Raw genomic sequence first — 22,045 nt, forward strand, 5'->3', positions numbered from 1 at the left:
CATCAAGTGTATTTTTGTTTGATTGTGTTATGAATAATTTGCTCTGCCTTCATGGGTGTTATTTTGCAGATAAATTTCTACAATTGTCTTTAACAGGTATGTGGACAAAAGAAAAACCAAACCTGGTGTTGAAGAAATGGTTAACAGTTCAGAAATCTTATGAAGTATGAGAGTATGATTACTTCAAGAAATGGACATCAGATTATTACATGTGTAATAAGGCAGACAAAAATAGAAATAAAAACATAAATTGGATGATTTATAGTGTTATTATAGAACATAACCAATATAAAGTAAGAGAGATTCAAGTTTATGTACATAGGCATACAGCAAGAATTATTATAGTCTACTAACAAATCCTAGATAATGATTAGATACACTTAAATACAAAAATAATTTTGTTTATTTAAGTGACAGAAAAGGTGTGGATGCTAGGACATTATTTGCCATTTTTTTGTCAATTTTACACATGAAAATGACTAATTTTCTAATTAAAATGAAAGTGCAAACCCCCTGCACTTCCCCTTGGATCTGCCAATGATATTAATACAAAATGTATGATTTCAGAGCCCAGTTCTAATAAAATCTTTTAAATACTCAACAATACTGTCAATTCAAGTTCTAGAAATAAAAAAAAAGGTAGTCAAAACACCATTGAAAAGAAGAGAACATTCTTATTTGAAATTGAGCTCTAACAAAAGTGGATCTTGATGTAAACCTTTTCCAAACATGACTTACACTAATATACAAATGAAAGTAAAATTTACAAAATCATACTCTGAATAATAATTTGAAAGTAGCCTTGGTTTAAATATATTGTAAAATTTATTTACAATTTCAAATATCATAACCAAACATATCTCTTTCTCAAAAAAAGTATCATTTGAATAAGAATTTTTTTTCGCTGTTATGGAAAATAAAAGGAAAATGCATATAAAACTAAGCTATGAAATGGGATAAGATTAGTAGATAAGGCTGGGAAAAACTTGTTTGCAATGCAACAATAGTCTGGCTGGAATTAAATTTGAGTATTGTTGCCTTATTGTTTCAGAATTAGAAAATTTAAAGGGACAAAAATTTGTAAATTTTCTTTTTTGGGTGAAAATACAAGTAAGTATACCTGTCTTGACATACTAAACAATCGTAATTGTAAAAGTAATGATTTAATGTATACTTAATGGGTATATGTTGACTCTTTGGTGTTGCAGGCAATGAAAATATGTGTGATCTAGGCAATGGAATGATGAAATGTATTTTCAATATGTGACATCATTGTGCAAGGTCAATCCTCCCAAAAATACTTTGTCTTGAAATAAAACAAATAGCAAAATTGCCAAAACATGGTAAAGAGGACTTAAAGTCAGTATATTATTCTCATGCAATCACCACATTAAGACACTTCATGGTATGTCTTACCTTGCCTGTTTATTATATCCTTAAATTGACTATTTTGGTAACTTTGTTAATTTTCCTCATAATCAGCAGTTTTAGAAAAGGTTTGGGATGAGAATAAATTTGATTGAATTGTGAAGCAATATGATAAATTCTTAGTCCACGCATACATATATATATATATTTACTTGTTTGACCATCCATCCCTACGAATATCAAAGTTTTAGTCGTGTTAGTTGTACATATATACATAGAATTCCTAGAAACTGTGTCCGTCTTTCTGTTCATTGTTCACACTTTACACAATAATCCAAAAATGCTTCCACCAATTTTTGTAATACTTTGATGTACTATTTCTTTCTATTAATGTGAGCTCTCATTTAATTTTTTACATCTCTTTGTAAGAATATTTAACTAACAGAACCCAAATAGATTGTCAGTCTACAGGGTGGCAAAGTGGGTCCACACCCTAAAAAATAAACTTTTCTGGTCTGAATCTTCATGACAATCTTTGCCTGTATTTTTCAATCAGATTTCAGATATCTTTTATGGTTTTCTAGTTAGGGGGGGGGCAAAGTGTGGTATAATTTTAAATTTCTTTTTATAAGATTCCTAATTCTCAGTACACTTGAAAACATGTTTATGATTTATCAATTTCACACTACAATGATGATAGTACACACACTACAATGATGACAGTGCATACACTACAATGATGACAGTGCCATACCAATGTTCTTTCACAAACTTTTTGTGGTTGTATGAATACAAGGCAATAGCCCCAGACAAAAACTTAAACCACACCTGTGATACTCAGTGAAAATCAAAGAAAATAAATAAGCTGTAATGGTAATGCTATGTAGAATAAGACTAGAAATTATGTAAGTTTGCAGTAAGACACCCTACTTGGACTCAAAAATGTTTGAAACGTTTCTCTCAGTTTGTAGCCAGTTGTCCTTAATTATCGTTCATCATGTCCATATACATAAAATATCTAACATCATGTCCATGTACATAAAATATCTAACATCATGTCCATGTACATAACATATCTAACCTGTCTACAGAGTTTAACCAAAATCCATTCAGCAGCTGAGAGGAAGTAACCCTTCTAAGGTGAACAGATGGATAGACATACAGATGGATGGGCAATAAAACAAACAGAATGATTCACGTTTATCTCCACAATCTCTCTAGAGTAAGTATGGACATTATATCCCAGCTTAATACAGATGGACCAAAATGGAGTGAACTTTGATAACGACATACTGATGTGCTTATACGGAACTAATATTTAATTCAGAGCCAAAAATGTGTCTTCTTTTAGCAGGCAGTCAAACCCATGACCTCTCAAACTGTAGGCTAGCACACTACCATAAAACCAAACTGGTCATTTTCAATTGTATAGGCCGGTCTTGGCATAAGTAAAACCTAAAGGGTTTACCATTTTCCATTGTCCCTCCACCAACCATCTGTGCAACTAAAAACACAGAGAGGATTTTTTACAAATGTATAAATAAGGTGTATTTCTTGGATTAGCAGACTTCGTGTAATTTTTCATTGTTGTCCAATTTCAGTATGACAGCAAATATGTTTTTATTGTACTCTTGTGAAAGTCCCTGCCTGCGGTTTTCAATCAAATTTCAGATATATCTTTCAGTTTTCGAGGTATAAGGGGACAAATGTGTCACAACCCAAGAAAAGTATTCTTTTTTTTTTTTGATGCGATTTCGAAATTTTTTCCACTGGATTCCACATGAAAATCCCTGACTGAATTTTTGGATAAGATTTCATTTATCTCTTACAGTTTTCAAGTTATAAGGGGTCAATGGGACCACACCCCAAAAAACCCATTATGATTTTTTTAATTGAATTATAAATTTTGTGCTATATTGTGTCCAAACCAGCTGTTTTGGTTATAATGCACTGAAAGTCCGTACATTGTGTCCACACTTCCCCTAGGTGAACATACATGTAGTTCGATATGCTGCAGTCGTATCATGCTACGCTCTGCATTGCTCTTTATTTCAATTTTTAAAAACTATTTTTTTCTTATATTTTTATGTTGTTAAGAACAATATATGAGTAACACATTCATTTAAGTTATACCACAAAGAAACAAATATTATTTTTTTTTAAAAAACAACAAGAATTCAATGGTGAATTAGGAAAGCCAACAACTAAAACTCTTGATGTTTCAACTTGATTGGACAGCTCTATCCTTGTTTTTTCTTTTTCTTGCCCCCAACACTCTTCTTGCTATGTATAGACGATGCTTTGATCGTTGCATCCTTTTTACTTCCTGTAATGTTTGTTGCCTGTTCTGAAAAATAATATCGAGACAATGTTGGAATCTTCAAACATGGTTGTTTCTAATGTGTCCCAATTAACTTAAATTTAAGTGTGCTGATCGTTTATGTGCAGATCACTGATACGGATTTGAAATGTGGCTACCTCATTCACCAGTTGTCACAAGCTTGCTTATATATTTTTAAAAGGAAAATGAGTGCATGAAGTAAGCTTTATGCCAGTATATTGCCCATGAATTGCCATGACTCAGATTAGTCAAAGGTAGCTATAGTATATACATACATAAGAATATCGGAGCAACAAGGGTACCAGAGATGCAGTGAAAATGTCAATTGACGTGTGGAAACATCTTTGTATTTATATTACATGGAAAACTTACGAAGTAATTTAATCGTTAAGAAACGGGATAATTGGTATTCCTACATGTACAATATAAACGGTTGGAATTCCGTTCCTTCATACCCTAAAACTCATATTTAGCTTATTCACATTTGCTGTTGCTTTAAACATGTCAGATGCTAGAGGCTAGGATGGTCAGAAAATAGCTTCTGAGACAACCTCTAGTAGTGCTGGAGTATATAATTGCAATCAAAAGCCACAGAAGGTATTTTCAGAAGTCATTGACAGGACGATGAAAACCTCAACGCTACATCCTAGAGGTTTGCTTAAGGGTAATAACTCTGCTGACGATGATAGCTGACTCAATATATACAACAGAAAATAAATACAATTTTTTTGTCTTGAAATACCATAAAAAATGTCTGGTCACATGTTAATGCTACGACACTTATTTTGACTGAATTCATAGTCTGTTTATTAAATTCATTGTATATTAAAATATACCGTAAAAATATAATACGTGATTGTATGTCCTATGACGAAACGACATCCTTATCAAAATATATTGAGGATGCCACCACAGAAATTCAGGCAATATTGGGAAAGCTCTATGTTACTCAAGGAGATAAAAGAAATGACCACAATATTTTAGTCGAAAGAAAGTTTCAGAAACATTAGTTCAAGTCTAAAAAAACTTAAAATAGTACACATACCATACACGTATAAGTAATGGGGCAATTGTACCTTTTACTTTATGCTTGCAGTAATATTTTGATTTATTTTCGGAGCTTTTATTTGTACCATGTGCACCTGGTCCTTGCTCCTAGTTTTTATTGGAGTCCGAGTTGCTCATTCACTTTTGTTACTTTGTACGTATTATTTTGGTTATTTTATGTTCTTTGTTGTGCGTGTCTGTTTTTCCTGTCTGGTCTTTGCTCTTTGCTTTCTGCTAGAATCTTGGTTCCCTTGATTACTCTTTCAATAAAAAAAAATCTTAATTCTCAGGTGAATTCATATTCATTACAATACCGTGTTTTAATACTGTCAAAGTTTTTTATAATCTTTCATTGAAAAATGTGTTAGTATAACGAAGGGACGATATTCTTTGTGTTAAGTTGCAGATGGATGACTTCACAACTGAACAGGTCTGGAGATATTTCTCTCTATGATATGAAAACCTTGTGATTGGTGAAGAAATATATCGTTTAGGCTTTTTTTTTCACCCAGACATATTAATGTATATGTTTTGTTAAAGTAAAAGAACATAAATTGAATGTTAACAGTACACACTAACACATTATTAATAGGATAATGAATTGGAAAGTGTGAATTACCAAAATATTATCACGAGTGTCTTAGAACGTCTACAATAAGTATAAATTTAATGAGTGTGTGGAGCTTGTTCCGCGTATGAGTTAAATCCTAAAGCGTTTTGGCACGAGTGATCATGTTTTAGTTATTCACGACAACCAATTGATTATTCTATTTATTATATATATTTTCTTCATTATTAATCGATTTTTTCAACATGAATTTTAAATTCTGTGATTGGCGGATTGATATCAAAGTTGTGACGTTTTTGCGGGAGAAAGTCCGAGAGTGAAATTACCGAATTAGCGTGAGTCATCGATTTTTTTATTGGGAACATTCGACAAAACACTGCTATCTATATAATAAATTCATTTAATTATACCTTCTTCTTGTTTTGCTTTCTTGTCTCTGTGTCGTAGTTTCCCTAGGTACAAAATATTTTGAACATCAAAGACATGATACAAAAAAAAAATCATTTTTTTACTTTATTTAAAAGAAAGACAAACATTGTTTTCATAGATAGTGGTAATAATGATAAGTTCGTTATTTCATTTCATCTAGTAGGCGCTACAGAGTCTTAATATAAATGCGCCCTCTTTACCTTTTAAGTTGATTTTATTATTATTATTGACATTATCCCACCAACAAACGACAACCTGGTTAGCGGTCTCATTGGAGAATTCCATAAATGTATCTAAAACAGTGGCGGATCCAGAGTTTTAGGTAAGGGGCCCCAAAAAAATTTCTTGACTAGATCACCGGTGAGTATCACGAAGTGATCCGAATTTGCTAAGGGGGGGTGGGGGCATGCCCCCTAAGAAAAAATTGAAATATTAAACCCCAAATCCTGCATTATGCGGGTGTCTTGAACAATTTTTGAACAATTTTTAAAGATTGCAATTCCCCCCCACCTCCTGGATCCGCCACTGTAAAAGTATCCAAGTATCTACCGCAGCTCCAATAAATCAAGTATTTGAAGTTAAAGTCAACTGGACTTCCCTTAACTTAAAATTTGAAAAAGGTCTATTTGAAATATTTCGTAAATTGTCATGCTTCTTAACCGAACAGATTTAGTTTTACTTTCGTTTCATTTTACATTTCCAGAATCATGACCGGAGATACTCACTTTCTAAAAAAGGATACTTCTTCTCCCATTCATTTAGACTCGGTGTGATCTTCTTTATTGATTTATCTTCATTAACTGGAACGAGAAATCAAATTGAATATTCATTTTCAAGAACATATGAATAATATGTACGGAAGCGTAATTGCCCTTGTTTTAATACTTCAAAACCGATCGCGTTTATTTTTGCGGGGAAATGCTTTGTTTCTAATTATAGCGCGATTTTTTTTTTCATAAAATTTACCTTCAGAATAGTATACGCTCGCAGACTCGCATGAAGTCTTGGGATAGGCTAAAGCGTCAAAACAGCAGTATGAGATATACTTTGACCGAATTGTTCTGTCGGCCTTAGGTATCCTGGGGGCTGGGCTTCGCTACCATCAACTGGTACAGTTTACATTCTTAAATAGATTTATATGAATTTTACATGCCAGGTTATTGAAGGCAGAACTTTCAGTCGCCGACTGATAGATTTAACGTGCCATATAAAACAACATTAACAACAAAGAAATGGAGTATGAAAGGAGATTTAGAGATTTGGTTGCAATATGGGATCTATTGATCTATAGTGCAGGGGGAAGATATAAAGGATTCGGGATTTGTTTTAAGGGAAATCGGGCTCATGCTTAATGATTGGGAAAACAGAAGTCTTTTGTCAGATGTTAATTCCGGTAGTTGTTGCCTTGTACATTCCGGCCAAATACATCGTAAACAAAAAAAATCTGTTTTTTGTTGTTGTTTTTTTTATCAATAATCAAACTGTTTTCACTATTCTGAATAAAAAGTATAGCAAGTCACACAGAGTTACGAGTCTTGTGAGGATATTGGTTTTACTGCAGAACATTATATGATTAAAAGTTCTACATTGGAGTTCAGCTGAAGATAGCGTAACCGATGTATTTATATAAGTATCTCGTTATTTTCAGAGATTAAGAGAGCTAGCCCCTTTAGCCCACGCAGATCCAGTGAGAGCCCATTCCGAACCATCTTTTGAAGATTTAGCCCAAGAAATTAAACTCGTAGTTTGATTTCGAATTTGTGGATATAATAGAGGACTGGAATCGAATAGGATAAGACCTTACTGATACGGCACACTTGGTATGAGAGGGGAGGGTTTTGTTCCGACTATAGAACGTTATTTAAGGAAAAATCATATCCAGATGCCGTTGTCATATACATAGGCTCAAATTATTTAGGCCTAATAAAGAGGAAGGAGCTCTACTAGATTTACTACGCTTCAGAGCTCTCCTACACCTTATATTAAGTTTGTGTGGAGTTAAACTTTGTACAGGCGTTACCGTCATTTTACATTTAACCATTCTGCCATAGAAAAAAACTAGAAAAAAGAATAAACATCGCAGTGAAGAAAATAATGAGCGATCTGAGTCTGGGACTTTGTATAGGACATCCCGATATTTGGGAAAGTGAAAGGGGTTTATATAGAATTGACGGCGCACATTTAACTGACACTGGAAATATTTTTTTTCTATATATCATTCAGGCTTCTATAGAGATCTTTTATAAATCCAGGAAATTTGTTTTCCTGAATTTGAATTGGTGTTATAAGCATTCGAACTCGTTTGAATATGTTTTTATCGTCTGTTGGAAATAAAGGGAGAAAACCCTTAATTCTCATCATTTTCTGCTCACACGGATGGAACTGACAAGGTGAAAACGGGAGTTAGGTTGAAAAAACCTTCGCTATACCACTTGTCATGCTATCTTGTGGTACTTGAGAAAATTGTAAATTGCATCCACGGTACTATTTCGAACATTATTTAAATCATATATGCGAAATTGGTCAACATTCAAATATGTTCATTCCACCACTTACAATCATTAGAAATACATGTATAACTCTTGTGTGGAGAACATGGATTCGGTGTTAATTAAAATTTAGTTAGATCATTTTTTTTTCTTTTTTCTCATTATGTTATCAACACTTTTTGAAGAATAAAATAGGGAGGTATTTGTATCGTTGGTAAAAACATTGAAAGACTCTCTCTATTATCTACTAGATCATTGATATACATAAGAAAAAGCAAAGGTCCCCAAATTTATCGTTGAGGAACATCCACATTTAAGGTACCTTCGTCGAAAAGTAGTCTACTCTATGCTTTCAATCTGATATAGGGCTTTCAAACCATCCTAATAGGTTTCAAGAAACCATTAATTTTTAATATGGTCCGCAATGCCTCTTGGCTTTTTCAAAAGCATTGGGAATATCACATAATACTACACATACTATCTGATAATTTTCAAGTGCTAAACACCTGTGGTACATGTATATCATTATAATTGGTGATTTGTTGAGTGACCTGGACAAAACTTGATTATTTTGTTTTAAAATCCAGATATTTATGTAATATTTGAAAATGACTCTTTCTATTCATGACTTTATCTATGCACTTCAACAGAGAAATAGGTCGATAGTTTGATGGGTTGTAATTGGAAAAAAGGAACCTCATCAGAAGATTTGAATAGAAATTGATTACTAATATTTCTTACTAAATGATTGAAGATTATGCATATGGAATAAGGGCTTGCAAGTTATATTTGCAGTATATTTAAGCATATGACGACTTATATAATCACAACAAATTACTGCTTTCCAAATTTTTCAAGTTTGTGAAATATCTACTATTTGACTACAAGATGCATGTCCATGTAGTTGTACTTACTTTCTATCGTGCACAGAAGATACGTGTTTTTAGCAACGAACCAATGTCGAGCATTTTCCATCGGGTCTTTCGCGTACATATCTGTTAAAACAGCATTTTCATCCGTCAAGTCAATGACTGCTGTTTTTCAACAAAAAGAAAGAAAAAGACTTTAGCTTTTGATTTCATCCTGTACGTGCGGAAGCCAAACAGTTCGCTTATGAAATATACATGACGTATTCAATTTCACCAAAAGTTTCTAACTACAGACAAACCTGCGTATCTAGAAAATTTTTAAGACATATCACCCCCTAGATATGAAAAAGTTACATCAACATAATTTGAAATTATATCATAAACTGATCTGACTCTTCCTTTGCTAATTTTATCAATTTTGCAGTGAGTGCAAAAAATATACTAACACATGAGATTCATTTGAAATGGTCCACTCATTCCCTCTATTGCCCAACATGTCAATGTGAATAAAGTTTACCTTTTCACACTATCTCAACTCAGTTCATTTTTGAACTTTCTTCATCAAATATGAATTTGTCGTGCAGAATGCAACCATTTATAATATTAACTGATTTCACTGTCGCTATACTCAATGTAAGTGGAGATATATGGAGTTACAAATGCACAAAAGAATACAATACTCGTATGAAGGACCAACTAATTACCAACTGGCTCCTCTAACAGCGGTATATTCTAGTTTAAAAAGAATCAGTAGAAGACAATTTTAAAAGATTCCAACACAACCATTCGCTGACTAAGTTACTACATAAAGGTAGAGACAAGCTAAAATCTGTTGAATCACTAATGAACCGAAAGAACAATTTTGAACTACCAGTCACCCGGGAGGATGGCACAAAAACGCCAAATTACGAATTTATAAGGCAAGAAATAAAATAACATGTCTGTTTCCTGCCACTCTAACTACCCTAAACATGTTTTTATATGAATTTATGTGGTATGATTGCCAATGAGACAGACATCCACCAAAAGCCAAGCAATGGAACAATTAAACTTCTACAGGTCACCACGCGGTCTTCTATGATGGACAAAACTATATTATAAATCATACTTTAAAAAGGTTCAAAAATAAATGATAGAAGACCTAATATATAGAAAAAAAAACGTAAGACGAACAGAGAAAAACAACGAAAACCACTGCACTACAGGTTACTGACTGAAGACAGGAACATAAAATAAACACAGGGTTAAACATGTTTGTGATCGCTCAACCCTCCAATGGTGGGAGAATACAACAATAAAACGAACTATTACTATAGGCTGTAGAGGGCCTGAATCGCTCACCTGGTTAAAAATAGTCGTTTGAGCTTTATAAAGCTGGACTCTTGACCTTACCGTACTATAGTCGCAAGTATCATTTAATCAATAGAGAGCATCTCAGTTATCCACTCGGTTTTCATACTATAAAACAAAACTAGCATAGTCATTTTTTGACTCTTCAAGGGCAATACCAGAACAACAGATCTTTATGAAAATTTTGATATATGTCCGTCTCACCATGCTCACCACTAAAAATTTGGATAAACCCATTGGTTTTCTTGTAATTTCAACAAATCCTCAATTTTTAGTAGAAGTGGCAATGTTTTCGACAGATAAAAGATTGTTAATGATATCTTAAAAAAACATTCATACCATGTTTGGTCACAATCCATCTACAATTTGTCTCAAAGGAGAATATTTTCAAAGTCTGAAATGTAAAAATCTGAAAAAATCCTTTTCAGAACCCATAACTCATTCATCTGTCTACGGATCTTTCTGAAAATTTCCGCATAGGTACAACTCATCATGCTAAACAATTTTACCCCAGCAAGATCTTAGCTAAACGTGCAACATCCAAATAAGTTCTAATTGAATAAGAATCAAATATCTAACATTGTTTAACTTACCGGTCTTTGGGAGTCTGCACTTCTCTACAATATAGTCTGTAAGTATTTTAGCTGAACAGTTTGGATTAACAATCAAATTTTCATTGTCTGTAGTAAAAAAAAAACAGACCATAATTGGCTTCAAAATGAAAGTTATAGGACTGCTTGCAGTTTAAATAAATGGGTACAAATCAGCAAAGAAGTACTTCATAGATGTACTTTCTCATGTCCCTATCACTGCAATGTTTTAAACGACTGAATAATAAACTCTTAATTTTGAACTCAATTGGTAAGGGCATTATAAAATGACTGAGTCATGTACGACTGACTATAAACAATACTATCGTACAGTGTAGTGTCTTAAACGTCATCGATTTTGTACCAAAAGACACATATAGGAATATTTTAAAAATAAAGGAAATTAACTTGAGTAGGTTTTTCTGTACTGCGTCTTACAGTATCGTCTCAGTACTACATTTTCAGTATAAATACAGTAATGCATTTCGCTAAGAAGTTTTACTATGAACAGTAAGTCTACTTATGCACTGTGTATTCATATATGTTTATTGACTAAACTATACGAAAAACGCGATGACTTTCCATTCCGTATTGTCAACTTTCCTTTCATCTGATCCTATGTCAACATCCCTTCAGCACCTGCATATGGAGATTTCACATCACAACTCATACATGTAGGTTAATATGCTTGAGCTTGCCGAGTTTTTGTACCGCGCAAGACATTTTACAACTAGGCTTCTGGAACAGGGTTATATTGCTACATAATTGAAGTCATCACTACAGAAGTTTTATGGTCGTGATCGTTACGTTGTATCTATTCTGCACCATGAAAATTGATTTGTTCAACGTGTCAGTTTTACTTTCCTCTTTCGTCTTTTTCGGGCTTGGTCTTTTCTGAACAACTCGGCGGATGTTTCGAGAAAAACAGGACGCTTACCCGACCGGTACACCTGGTTCACGCTCAAAGTTTTAGTGGAGTCCGAGTTGCTCATTTACTTTCAATTATTTTTACTTTGTATGTGTTATATTGGTTATTGTATGTTCTTTATGTTTTTATTCTATGATGTATCATTATCGTAAATTTTATTCTAGGATGAGCTTGGCACAATGCAATCAAACAAATACCAGACACCATTTCCACTGGCAGATCCGGAGGGAGGGGTTGCAGGGGGTTAGTACCCCCTTTTATTGGAAAATTTGTCATTTTCATGTGTAAAATTGACAAAAAAAAATGGCAAATGATGACCTGGCACCCCTCCTTTAAAAGTGTCTACATCCAGCCCTGATCAAATTTCTTCGACACCAGAACCATCCGCCAAGTTGCTAATGAACATATTATGTCCGAGGTACGTGTTAACAAATAAAATTATACTTTGTAGCTAATAAATTACATAGATAAAGGTCATCAAATTACGTCACTATATGATATTGATCGTCTGCTTTCTTGGTTTCAAAAAGGTCAATATTGAGATCATGGCTCCAGCAACGAGAAAGGTAAAAATGTTGTTCACAAAAAAAAAAAAAAAAAAATGAAAATTCCAATACTGAAATATCAAAGATGTTAGACATTTCAACTGACAACAAATCCAAGAATAAATTATGAACTAACTGTTCACAACCAACTTTCGAGAGCAGTGACAGATAAGTTTAGGCAAATGAGCCTTATTATGAGGATATGGTTCAAAGTTTTTAAACCATCCAGGCAAAATTTAAGAAACTTGGCTTCCTTTAACATCACATAATTTCCAATTAATGATAGTATGCATAGCACAGGACCACCAAACTTATCAAGAGCTTCTAGGTCTGTGACAAACGAAATACGGGTTGTTAATTTTATCGTATTTTCTCGACACATGTATCTTATTGTGCATGCCTAATTTCAAATTCAAAATTCAAATTAGTTAATTGAATAAAGCATAGTCATGACTCAAGTATACAATCTACAAGCAAATGTTCTTGTGATGTGGTTTGATTTAGGAGACGGTCCACTGTCTCATTTGAAGATTCATCAGAATTTTTATCTTTTCAGATTACCGCTATAACCTTGGTTCCCTTGATTACTCTATCAAATAGTGTGAAAAATTGTGTGAATCATATATGAGACATTATCAATTAAAAGTGACATTCTTTAAAATGCAACGTTTGCAGCAAAGTTCCTTCAATAATTTTGTTTTGATGTGATGATTTGATCAAAGCCCCTGCTACCTCTATGAAATAACTCACCTCCATATTCAATTAAGATAAACATTCTTCTTTTAAACAACTGGCAAATTTAAAGAAAAACTATATTAAACGTCGTTAAGACTGATTCCCAACTGCCTATATTAGTACAGGTGTGTAGGTGCTACAAACCCCTGTTTCGGAGACTGTACTAACCCCTGCAGACAAGCATTTCGAAGTTCTCGGACCTTATTCAAATCTAACGTCCTTTGACAATCGGTTAACATCGCGTTAAGTCATGCACTTTTTCCCTACTTTTAATATTCTAGCATTTTCTGAGAGGGCTGGCTGCAGCGATGACCTGGTATCCTGGATCTGATAGCTTCCGTTAGATACTTCAAATACGCAAGGTAACTGTAAGGTAGCCTAGTATATTGACTCAGGTTTCCAGATAAGTTGCAGCTTCTAGAGTAAATTTCGAACGTCAGACGCTGTTTGGTGCTTGGTTATTCCGATTTAGACTGTCCGATTCCCGAGTAGGACTATCTCGTTTGCAGTGAAAAAATACGGAAACAAATAATAGTACTCATTGCTTGACACCAGAAAAAAATAATGAAGCAATTAATTACTTGCAGGATTATAATTCCTTAAGCTTTGAACCTATAGAGATTCAAATGTGAATCAAGCTAAAAGATTTTGCACTTATTGACTAGCCATATCTTGGCATAGAAAATTAAGGCTTTAGTATTTAAAAGCAAGGTTCGTTCACCTCTAATATAGCTATTATTGGTGGTGCTTGTCTCTTTCTTTTTTTTAATCTTTTTTCCCGATTCATAAAGTGTTTTACTCCTTCTAATGATATTTTTTGCTATTACAATTGAAAATTACACGCATGATTCTGAAATACGCTGTCCCATTTCTTTTCTTTGTATTTAATATTTCATTCTAAGAAAACTTAAGCATATTCACATGGAGTTATTTTTCCGTGCGAAAACATACAGGATCTGCATCTCTTATACAGCGTAAAAACTGATTTTTTTTTGTGATTAAAGTGTTCGGTTACGGACGGAGTGGTCCAAATCCTAGACCTGCTTCCGCCTTTTGCGATTTTTTAAACAGTCATAGATTCTAAGCCAGACTGAGTATAGTTCCTCATTTCTACTCCACTTGCCAAAATTTGATTAATTACATGTATTAGTAAAATATATACACTAGATCAACTGATTACAATCTACAGTTGTTAAAATATTTAATATATAATTGATAATTTTAACGGATATTACAACACTATTTTGCATCCGTTCCCATTTATCATGCGGATTGTACTACCTTACTATTTCTTAGTCTTAAGCAGTTCTGTATATGATTTACCAAAATCTTAAAAATTATTTTTATCAACATATGCTGTAAAAAGAGTAACATATGCTAAAAATAGCATGTACTAAATTGTTTTATCTCGGTTACCTTTTTTCAGTTACGTGCCTAGAGGTTTTTTTTAAAGTAGCATATGCTGTTTTTCAGACCCATCGAAATTTTTTTAAGCACATCTGACATTCGGTCAGACACAAGGTGATGACTTGTCTGACCGAACGACAATTTGTCTGACCGAAAAAACTCTGAACAATTTATCGACACGCTAACATTTTTGATGGGGGGTGGGAATCCCCAAGTACATTTTATTATCAAGCTGATTTTAAAACTACTGGGTATGGGCTCTTGAATTTGTTAATTTGTTAAATAAGTTCGACCCAACAAAATTTCAAATGAAAATTTGTTTTATCAGATGTTCAATTATTAATCTTTATCAATTTCGATGTAAAAGAAATATACTTTATTATTTTTTTCATTATTATTTTGACAATATAATGACCGCATGTTTCACATGTAAACGAGTAGCGAGACAACGGAAGGGACGATATATCAAAGGACGAAATGTCGTGTAGCGAATGAACCGGAAGTTACATATTATTGTTTACAATCAAATTGATTGACTATCTCTCTAGACTGTAGACTAATTCACGTAATTATTAAAACGTTCTAGTTTTATTATTCACAAAAAACACTTCAGTTTTGAGAAAATCTTCTTTAACGTAAGAAAAAAAAACATCGGACACCCGGGCCGACAAGCAACGTGTATTTACCGGACCCGGGACAATTTTACCGGACAGGTCCGACGGTCCGGCAGGTTTCGATGGGTCTGTATTTTATAGCAATATTAAATTGTATATCTGGGTATAGCTTATGATTCTTTATGCGTACCAAAAGTATAAAATATAACTTTTTTTGCATATGCAACAAAAACAGAATGTATTATTAATATTCATTAGATATACAGTATCTCTGCTCATTACAGTAACTTTGCTAAAACACTACTAATTTATTATTGTAGTAGCAAAATACATGTATGATTAGCATTTAGTTACATATTCAAATCATATAGGAATAAACATTAGAATAAACAAAAAAGTGCATATAAAATTGAAAAAAAAATATTATTCTAATTTTTCACATAAAATATGACCATGTTGAAATATACATTACAGCATGTTATTCTTTTAACAACGTACAATATAAAAAAAGTGAGAAGTATAAATTCCCTGTTGTAGCTAAGCTTTAACATCATTTTTTAACGCAACAGCATTTTACCAAAAATTTACGTCGCAAATTTGGCAGTTCTAACATCCTTGGGAATTTTTCAGACCCTTCTATAAGTTTACATTGTCATCCCTTTGTCAATTTGATCCGATAGGGCTGTGTAGCGAATAGAGACGTCACATTCTGACACGTTTGTATAATATTGATTTGTTGTGACGTGCATCATTAATTTGATCATCTATCCTACATGAACTGTCCCGTTCAGCTAAGTTGCAGTCCTAGATTTATCCTACGAGGAGGAATGACCCGGCCAGCGAAAGCTATATTTTTATGTAGTCTAGCTGACCGATTGGTCTAGGGTGCTGGACTTTGTGCAGGCGGTGTTGCCATAGATGTCACAGCGGTACGAGTTCGAGTCCCGCGGAGGGAACGACCAACGTTGGGAATTTTTCAGATCTTATCTTATATAATAAACGACGGAAATCTCTGCCCTTACTAGGGCATCTCTTAGGCTCCTCGGTCTACGGAATGCCAGGACCGGGGCCCCTGGAAAGAGCTTGGAGAGCTTGGGATGTTTTTGAATGTCTTTCCAATTTGAATGCAGTAACTGCGAGAGTTTCCCAAAGGCTGGATGGTACGTAAGTACAAAAGGGACCCTTTTGTTTTCTTTCTTAGGTTTGTACTCGAGGAGATCTTTACGGCTGATTTTGTTAGCACGTTCAAATCCCCGATCTATATCTGCCCCGGTCCTGGCATTCCGTAGACCGAGGAGCCTAAGATATGTCCTAGTAAGGGCAGAGATTTCATCTCAGTCTAAACAAAATACAACGGACCAGTGTCGACCATGTGGAGATAAGAGATGTAAGAACTGTACCCAGATGCTGCACACCAAAACTTTTAAAAGCTACTGCACTGGAAAGGAATTTGCCATTTTTTGCGACGAAACTTGCAAAACCGAAAATACCATATACCTTCTCCAGTGCCGATGTGGTATGCAGTACGTTGGCGAAACAGAACAACCTTTCAACAGGCGTATGAATGGTCATCGCAGTGACTACAAATGCAAACCAGACCTCCCTCTGAGTCGCCATCTTAGATCTGCCGGACACACCCAGGAGGATCTCCACAACATTGTTGTGACGATCATAGAACATAATAAAAACTGGTCAAAATGTAAAACAGTATCTCGGGAAAGCTTTTGGATGAAGAAATTGCAAACTTCTCCAGATGGAATTAACGAGAACAAATAATTCATTTTTAGGTCTTGGATCTAAGGCTGGTACAGCACTACTTGCTATACATCAATACGCCGTACTACTATATTTGAACTTTTTATTTTTTCAAATTGTCTTCCACAGTTAATTGTAACTTTGATAAAAAGACCCTCTTTGTTATTTTCATTCAGGCTCCTCATCAGTTGCTTATGTGAGCCTTTGATAAAGGTACAATCACCCACAGCGCACGCTATTCAGCTTCTGAATCTGTTTTGATCTTGAACTCTGTGAGTTTTATGCTCGTTCAGTTTTGTGAGTTTTATGCTCATATAGTTTTATGAGTTTTATGCTGAGGAAGGATATCTGTTATCCGAAATATTCAATTTAAATTTTACCATCTTCTGGTGGTGTTAAACATATTTAGACGTTTATTTTATTTATTGTTATGTTTCGCATCGTTTTTAACGATCCATCACCCCGTAAGAGTCATATTTTCGTTTTATATCTAAAGGTACTGGCATCTCCTTCCATATTTTGAACTCGAGAATATGTTTTGCCAGTGTATCTCGATGTGAATTTATCTGATGGATCAGTACGGGACATCAATTCCTTTTCTTTTCAAATCAGATTAAACGTAATGAATCGTAGAAACAATCTGAGATTTGAAAAGACCATTTGACGACTTTGAAGACTTCTATCTTTGATTTTTTATCTATTTTATCTCCCTATATTTACCTTTCTATTTTCATATATTCAGTGAATACACAATTTTATACGTCCTTTTAAAAATTATTCATGTTCTATTTCAGATTGATCTGATCAATATGACCACATATGATGATAAAACGCATATTTCACTACATGGACCACTATTAAAAACTTCATATAGTGTGGCTATTGAAATCAAAATGTGCACAGGAGGTAGCAGAAACAGTAAGGTAAGTTGTCTATAAAGAAAATGAAATTTCCCTTTTTTAAAGATTTACATACCAAGCGAGTATGCAACATGTTATTAAACTACCCCCTATATTGAAATACCTGTTTTTTTTAATACAAGGAACAGAACAACTAGAATACTGTGAACAATTAGCTCACTGCTTCAAATGGACTAATATAAAACCTTTAATTCAGATTTATCTCATCCGACAGTAGTTATATTTTTATATTCCTTAATGGACACCTATTTATAATACATGCCATTTCTTTAAAAAATTGTTCCAAATTGGCGAAAACTGGTAAGAATGTTGCAGTATAGACGCATATACTTAAATTGATAGAGCTGTATTAAGCACGTTTGTGCTAATAAAATTGATCATTGAGCACACTTAGATGATAACAACAATGCCAGATTTATGGCATGAGTGAAGTTACTGTACTAAAAATAAAAAGTAACATTCATCCTCCCCTACCAAATTTTAGAAGACAAGTTGGATGAGAATCAAGGATTATTTTTTAGTATGGGCCTAATCTCCTTTATTACAATTATAAGCTATTTGAATTGTTGCTGAAAATTGTCAGTTCGTTGAAATTGAAAATCAAAGAACTTAAACAACAGCGCCACTACAAAGTAAAAAGGTAAATTGAATAAAAACTTATTAATTTTTCGAAGCAGATGAACTTAATACAGCCTGGCAGGAAACAATAAATTCCACCCGTATGAAGTAGCGTTTAGTGTTAGACCACCAGGTCTTTTCCCAAAAATGCCTCTACGAATCTAACAGAGGGAAAACATACCTCCAGAAATAATTCAACTTCAGAAGACAAAAGGTAACTGTAATTTCCCTTTAGTTGTCACACAAAACTTACCATATGACGACGTTTTAATGTCCTTTCAGTAGCTTCATATCAACAGTTGAAGTTACATGATAAAATATACCCGTAGTCCTTCCTCTTCTCCCAAAGGGCGAAAAAGGATATTGTTGAGAGAAAAAAGTTTAACAACCAAAATAGGAAGGGGACAATAGGCCAAATAAAAATGATTAATGGATTTTCACCCCACCAAAAAAAAAAAGATGAAAAAAATTGGCGGGAATTTCAAAGTCATGGTGTTTTTTTTAAATTTTTTTTGCGTCAGTTTCTAGTGTTGGGTTACTATAACTCACAAATCTTTCATTTCTTGGTGCCTAAATGAAATTTCCTCTCTGGAACTGGTGAGAATTTGGATTTAGAACATATTTTTACCGCAAATCGCTAAAATTAGGCCAGTAAATATCTGAAAAGAATAAAAAAAATAGGGAATAAAATCCTTCCACCCGCCCCATGTTTTGTGAGGAGGTTGAAAATCTATAATTTAAGTTTACTTGGCCTTATATTCATTTAATAAGCTACTTGCATAGTTCAAATAAAGCCTAGAACAGTATTTGCAAGAACTCTATTCAAATTCGTTAAATTTTACCTGATCCATTTTTTTTTAAATTCTAAAGCACTTTAGACAAACCTACGTCCCTGTTTCTAAAAAGTAACCATTAAGCATTGTGATACATATTATATATTTAGGGAACGAAAATATCTATACTACAAACATAAATGTAAAAAATAATCTCCATAACAAAAAAAAAAACAACAAAAAAAACAACAACAAAAAAAACCCAAAAAAAACTGGCCAGGGACTAACTCAATTCAGCTGAATATTGCATTAAAATGACATAAATATTTTGGCTAAAAAATATTTTTATTGCAAAAACCCTACCTCTAGTTTTTTTTTATTGCAAATTAGGACAATGAACAAGTCTGAAAAGATGATGAACTCTTCACCTATAAATGACCATGAATATGGAGAAACGGTTAGTTAAACATACTTTTCAGTAATTTCAATTGAATTGGTGAATAATGAATTTAGCAAATGGTGGCACAATATTGTGTGGTTAATAATTCTACAATTTTTTTAGATATCTGTTGAGAAGCTTCAAAGGACTTGCATCCACAAATTGAGACAGACACACTGACAACCTAGCCTACATCACCCCCCCCCAATTTCCAAACTAGAAAAAACATGAGTCTAAACCTTCCTGTAAAATTTTATCACTCTGTGTTTACAAAGTTTAAATATGTTAAACTCTTTAATTTTATTGACGCACCTCGGAGTCATGTGACAGTAATTATATATAGAAATATTAGATGTGGAATTTGTGGTGGTTTCCTATCTTTAAAATTTTCCTAAATGATTAGGGGTTGCATGCAGACTGAAAAAGTAGCAACTATTTGCTGTAAAATAAATATCTTGAAAGATAATGAGAATATAACTATTCACAGAATACGAGGAAGAGACATGCCGATGTAAGAGAGACTGCAGATATATCTACAAAAAAGGCCTGTCACAAAATGTGTGCGCATTACTACACCGGGAAAATACCAATGTAAAGGACTACGAAATAGGAGATTTTGTCACAGTTGGCATCTCAAACAAGACAGAGATATTGTACCAGAAGATACTGGCTGGGATTGTAGTGGCAGAAAAAGGGATGTTACAAGAAAATTAGATCACACATTGTGTACTTCCTAATATACACACAAATTATAATCTATAAACCAAGACATACTAATCCCATAAAGAACAGCAGCCAAGGCTGAAAATGGAAGTGCTAAATACTAAGGACATGGAAGATATAGTTGTTCATTTGGTTGTTGGGATGGGAGATGCCAGTGTTTCCACTCTGATGAGCAGTGCAGTGTAGCTTTTTACAGTGTTTTTCTCGATGTCTTTCTATGCATTGTCCCTCCCTTCATCTGGAAATAAAAAAAATGGCAGGGGGTTGTAAAACAACGTAATATGCTTGTGATTTTTATATACGAATTAACTGTACAAATTTTGAAATAGAACCTTTGAAAATATGGAGGATGGAAAGACAGACAGACACTGAACTATATATATATATATTTTTTTTTGGGTGGGGGGGGGGAAATGGGACGGTAATACACAATACTTGTCAATTCAGGTGAAGGGGTATAAAAATGGGGGAAAAGGTTGTTATCCACAAATAAAAACTTTCACTTGGGTGTATTTGTTGTGCTATGGCAAGCAAGTTTTTGGCTTTAGATAACCATAATAAAGTTCCAGGCAGTTGATGGGATAATATTGATATATTTGCTTGCAAATCGCTGAGTATAACAACAGAAATTTTCAAATAAAAATATTGTAATGATGTTATTTGTTAACAGAAAAGAATTCTATAATGATATGGAAGCTATGAAAGAGTAATCAAGGGAACCAAGGTTATAGCGGTAATCAAAAGAATGTAATCCAGGGACAAAGACCAGACATGGAAAACAGACATACATAACAAAGAACATAAAGTAACTAAAATCATACATACAAAGTAACAAAAGTAAATGAGCAAACCGGACTCCACTAAAAACTGGGAGCATGGACCAGGTGCACCGGTAGGGTAAGCGTCCTCTGCTTTTCTAGAAACACCTGCCGAGTTGCTCATAAAAAGTCAAGTCCGGGGTAGACAAAAGACGAAAGGAAAACTATGACCCGTTGAATAAATCAGTTTCCATGGTGCTGATGGATACACCATAACGATCCACGAGTTCATGATGACGACCATAAAACTTCTGTAGTGATGACTTCAATCTTGTAGCAACATAACCCTGTTCCAGAAGCCTATTTGTTAGAGTTCTAGCGCGATACAAAAAGTCTGCGTAGTTTCGGCAAGCTCTGGCATAACGTATGAGTTATGATATGAACACTCCATACGCAGGTGCTGAAGGGATGTTGCCACAGATGAAAGGAAAGTTGACAATTCTGAATGAAAAGTCATCACGTTTGTCGTAAAGTTTGATCAATAGTTTTCCTTTACCATCGATTTGTAAGTGTAGGTCAAGATATGAGGCTGACTTCACAGTGTCTGTAGTATCCTTTATCTCAAGTTCTTTTGGGTATATATGTATCAAATCCCCGAAATTAGGATTGTTTAAAGATAATACGTCATCTATATAGCGGAAACTGAGATTGAAGGATCTAGCCAAACGATATTCTTTCTTTCAGATCAGATCATCTATAAAGTCAGCCTCATAAGAGTA

At 33.9% G+C, this 22,045-nt stretch overlaps 2 protein-coding genes and 1 long non-coding RNA gene across 4 annotated transcripts in view; 2 read left to right on the plus strand and 1 right to left on the minus strand.

The window, feature by feature from the left end:
* The window catches only part of LOC148613554 (nucleolar pre-ribosomal-associated protein 1-like), a 46,805-nt gene extending 46,550 nt beyond the window's left edge, over nucleotides 1-255 (plus strand). The window contains exon 34 of the mRNA XM_088586930.1: nucleotides 97-255. Coding sequence (XP_088443056.1) covers nucleotides 97-170 — 74 coding nt within the window. The 3' untranslated portion in view covers nucleotides 171-255. The remainder of the gene's footprint in view (nucleotides 1-96) is intronic.
* Nucleotides 256-3,517: 3,262 nt separating this feature from the next.
* On the minus strand, nucleotides 3,518-13,414 carry LOC148613555 (uncharacterized protein CXorf65 homolog). 2 transcript variants are annotated; one of them, XM_088586933.1, is made up of 6 exons: nucleotides 13,275-13,414; nucleotides 11,055-11,141; nucleotides 9,157-9,273; nucleotides 6,479-6,553; nucleotides 5,735-5,776; nucleotides 3,518-3,715 (listed from the first exon to the last, which is right to left on the minus strand). In XM_088586933.1, the coding sequence occupies exons 1-6, from the start codon at nucleotides 13,297-13,299 to the stop codon at nucleotides 3,609-3,611; spliced, it is 453 nt and encodes a 150-aa protein (XP_088443059.1). In that variant the 5' UTR covers nucleotides 13,300-13,414; the 3' UTR covers nucleotides 3,518-3,608. The 2 variants fall into 2 exon arrangements, with proteins under 2 accessions (XP_088443059.1, XP_088443058.1); XM_088586932.1 differs by having other exon boundaries at nucleotides 9,157-9,276.
* LOC148613556 (uncharacterized) lies at nucleotides 13,410-20,889 on the plus strand. Its single transcript, XR_015923413.1, has 5 exons — nucleotides 13,410-13,621; nucleotides 17,830-17,958; nucleotides 18,633-18,787; nucleotides 19,737-19,803; nucleotides 20,273-20,889. It is a non-coding gene; the product is annotated as an uncharacterized LOC148613556 (long non-coding RNA).
* Nucleotides 20,890-22,045: the final 1,156 nt, after the last annotated feature.

The sequence above is a fragment of the Perna viridis genome, chromosome 6, assembly GCF_037379345.1.
Source record: "Perna viridis isolate PV_CMFRI_1.1 ecotype Kerala chromosome 6, ASM3737934v1, whole genome shotgun sequence".
NCBI classification, from domain to species: domain Eukaryota; kingdom Metazoa; phylum Mollusca; class Bivalvia; order Mytilida; family Mytilidae; genus Perna; species Perna viridis.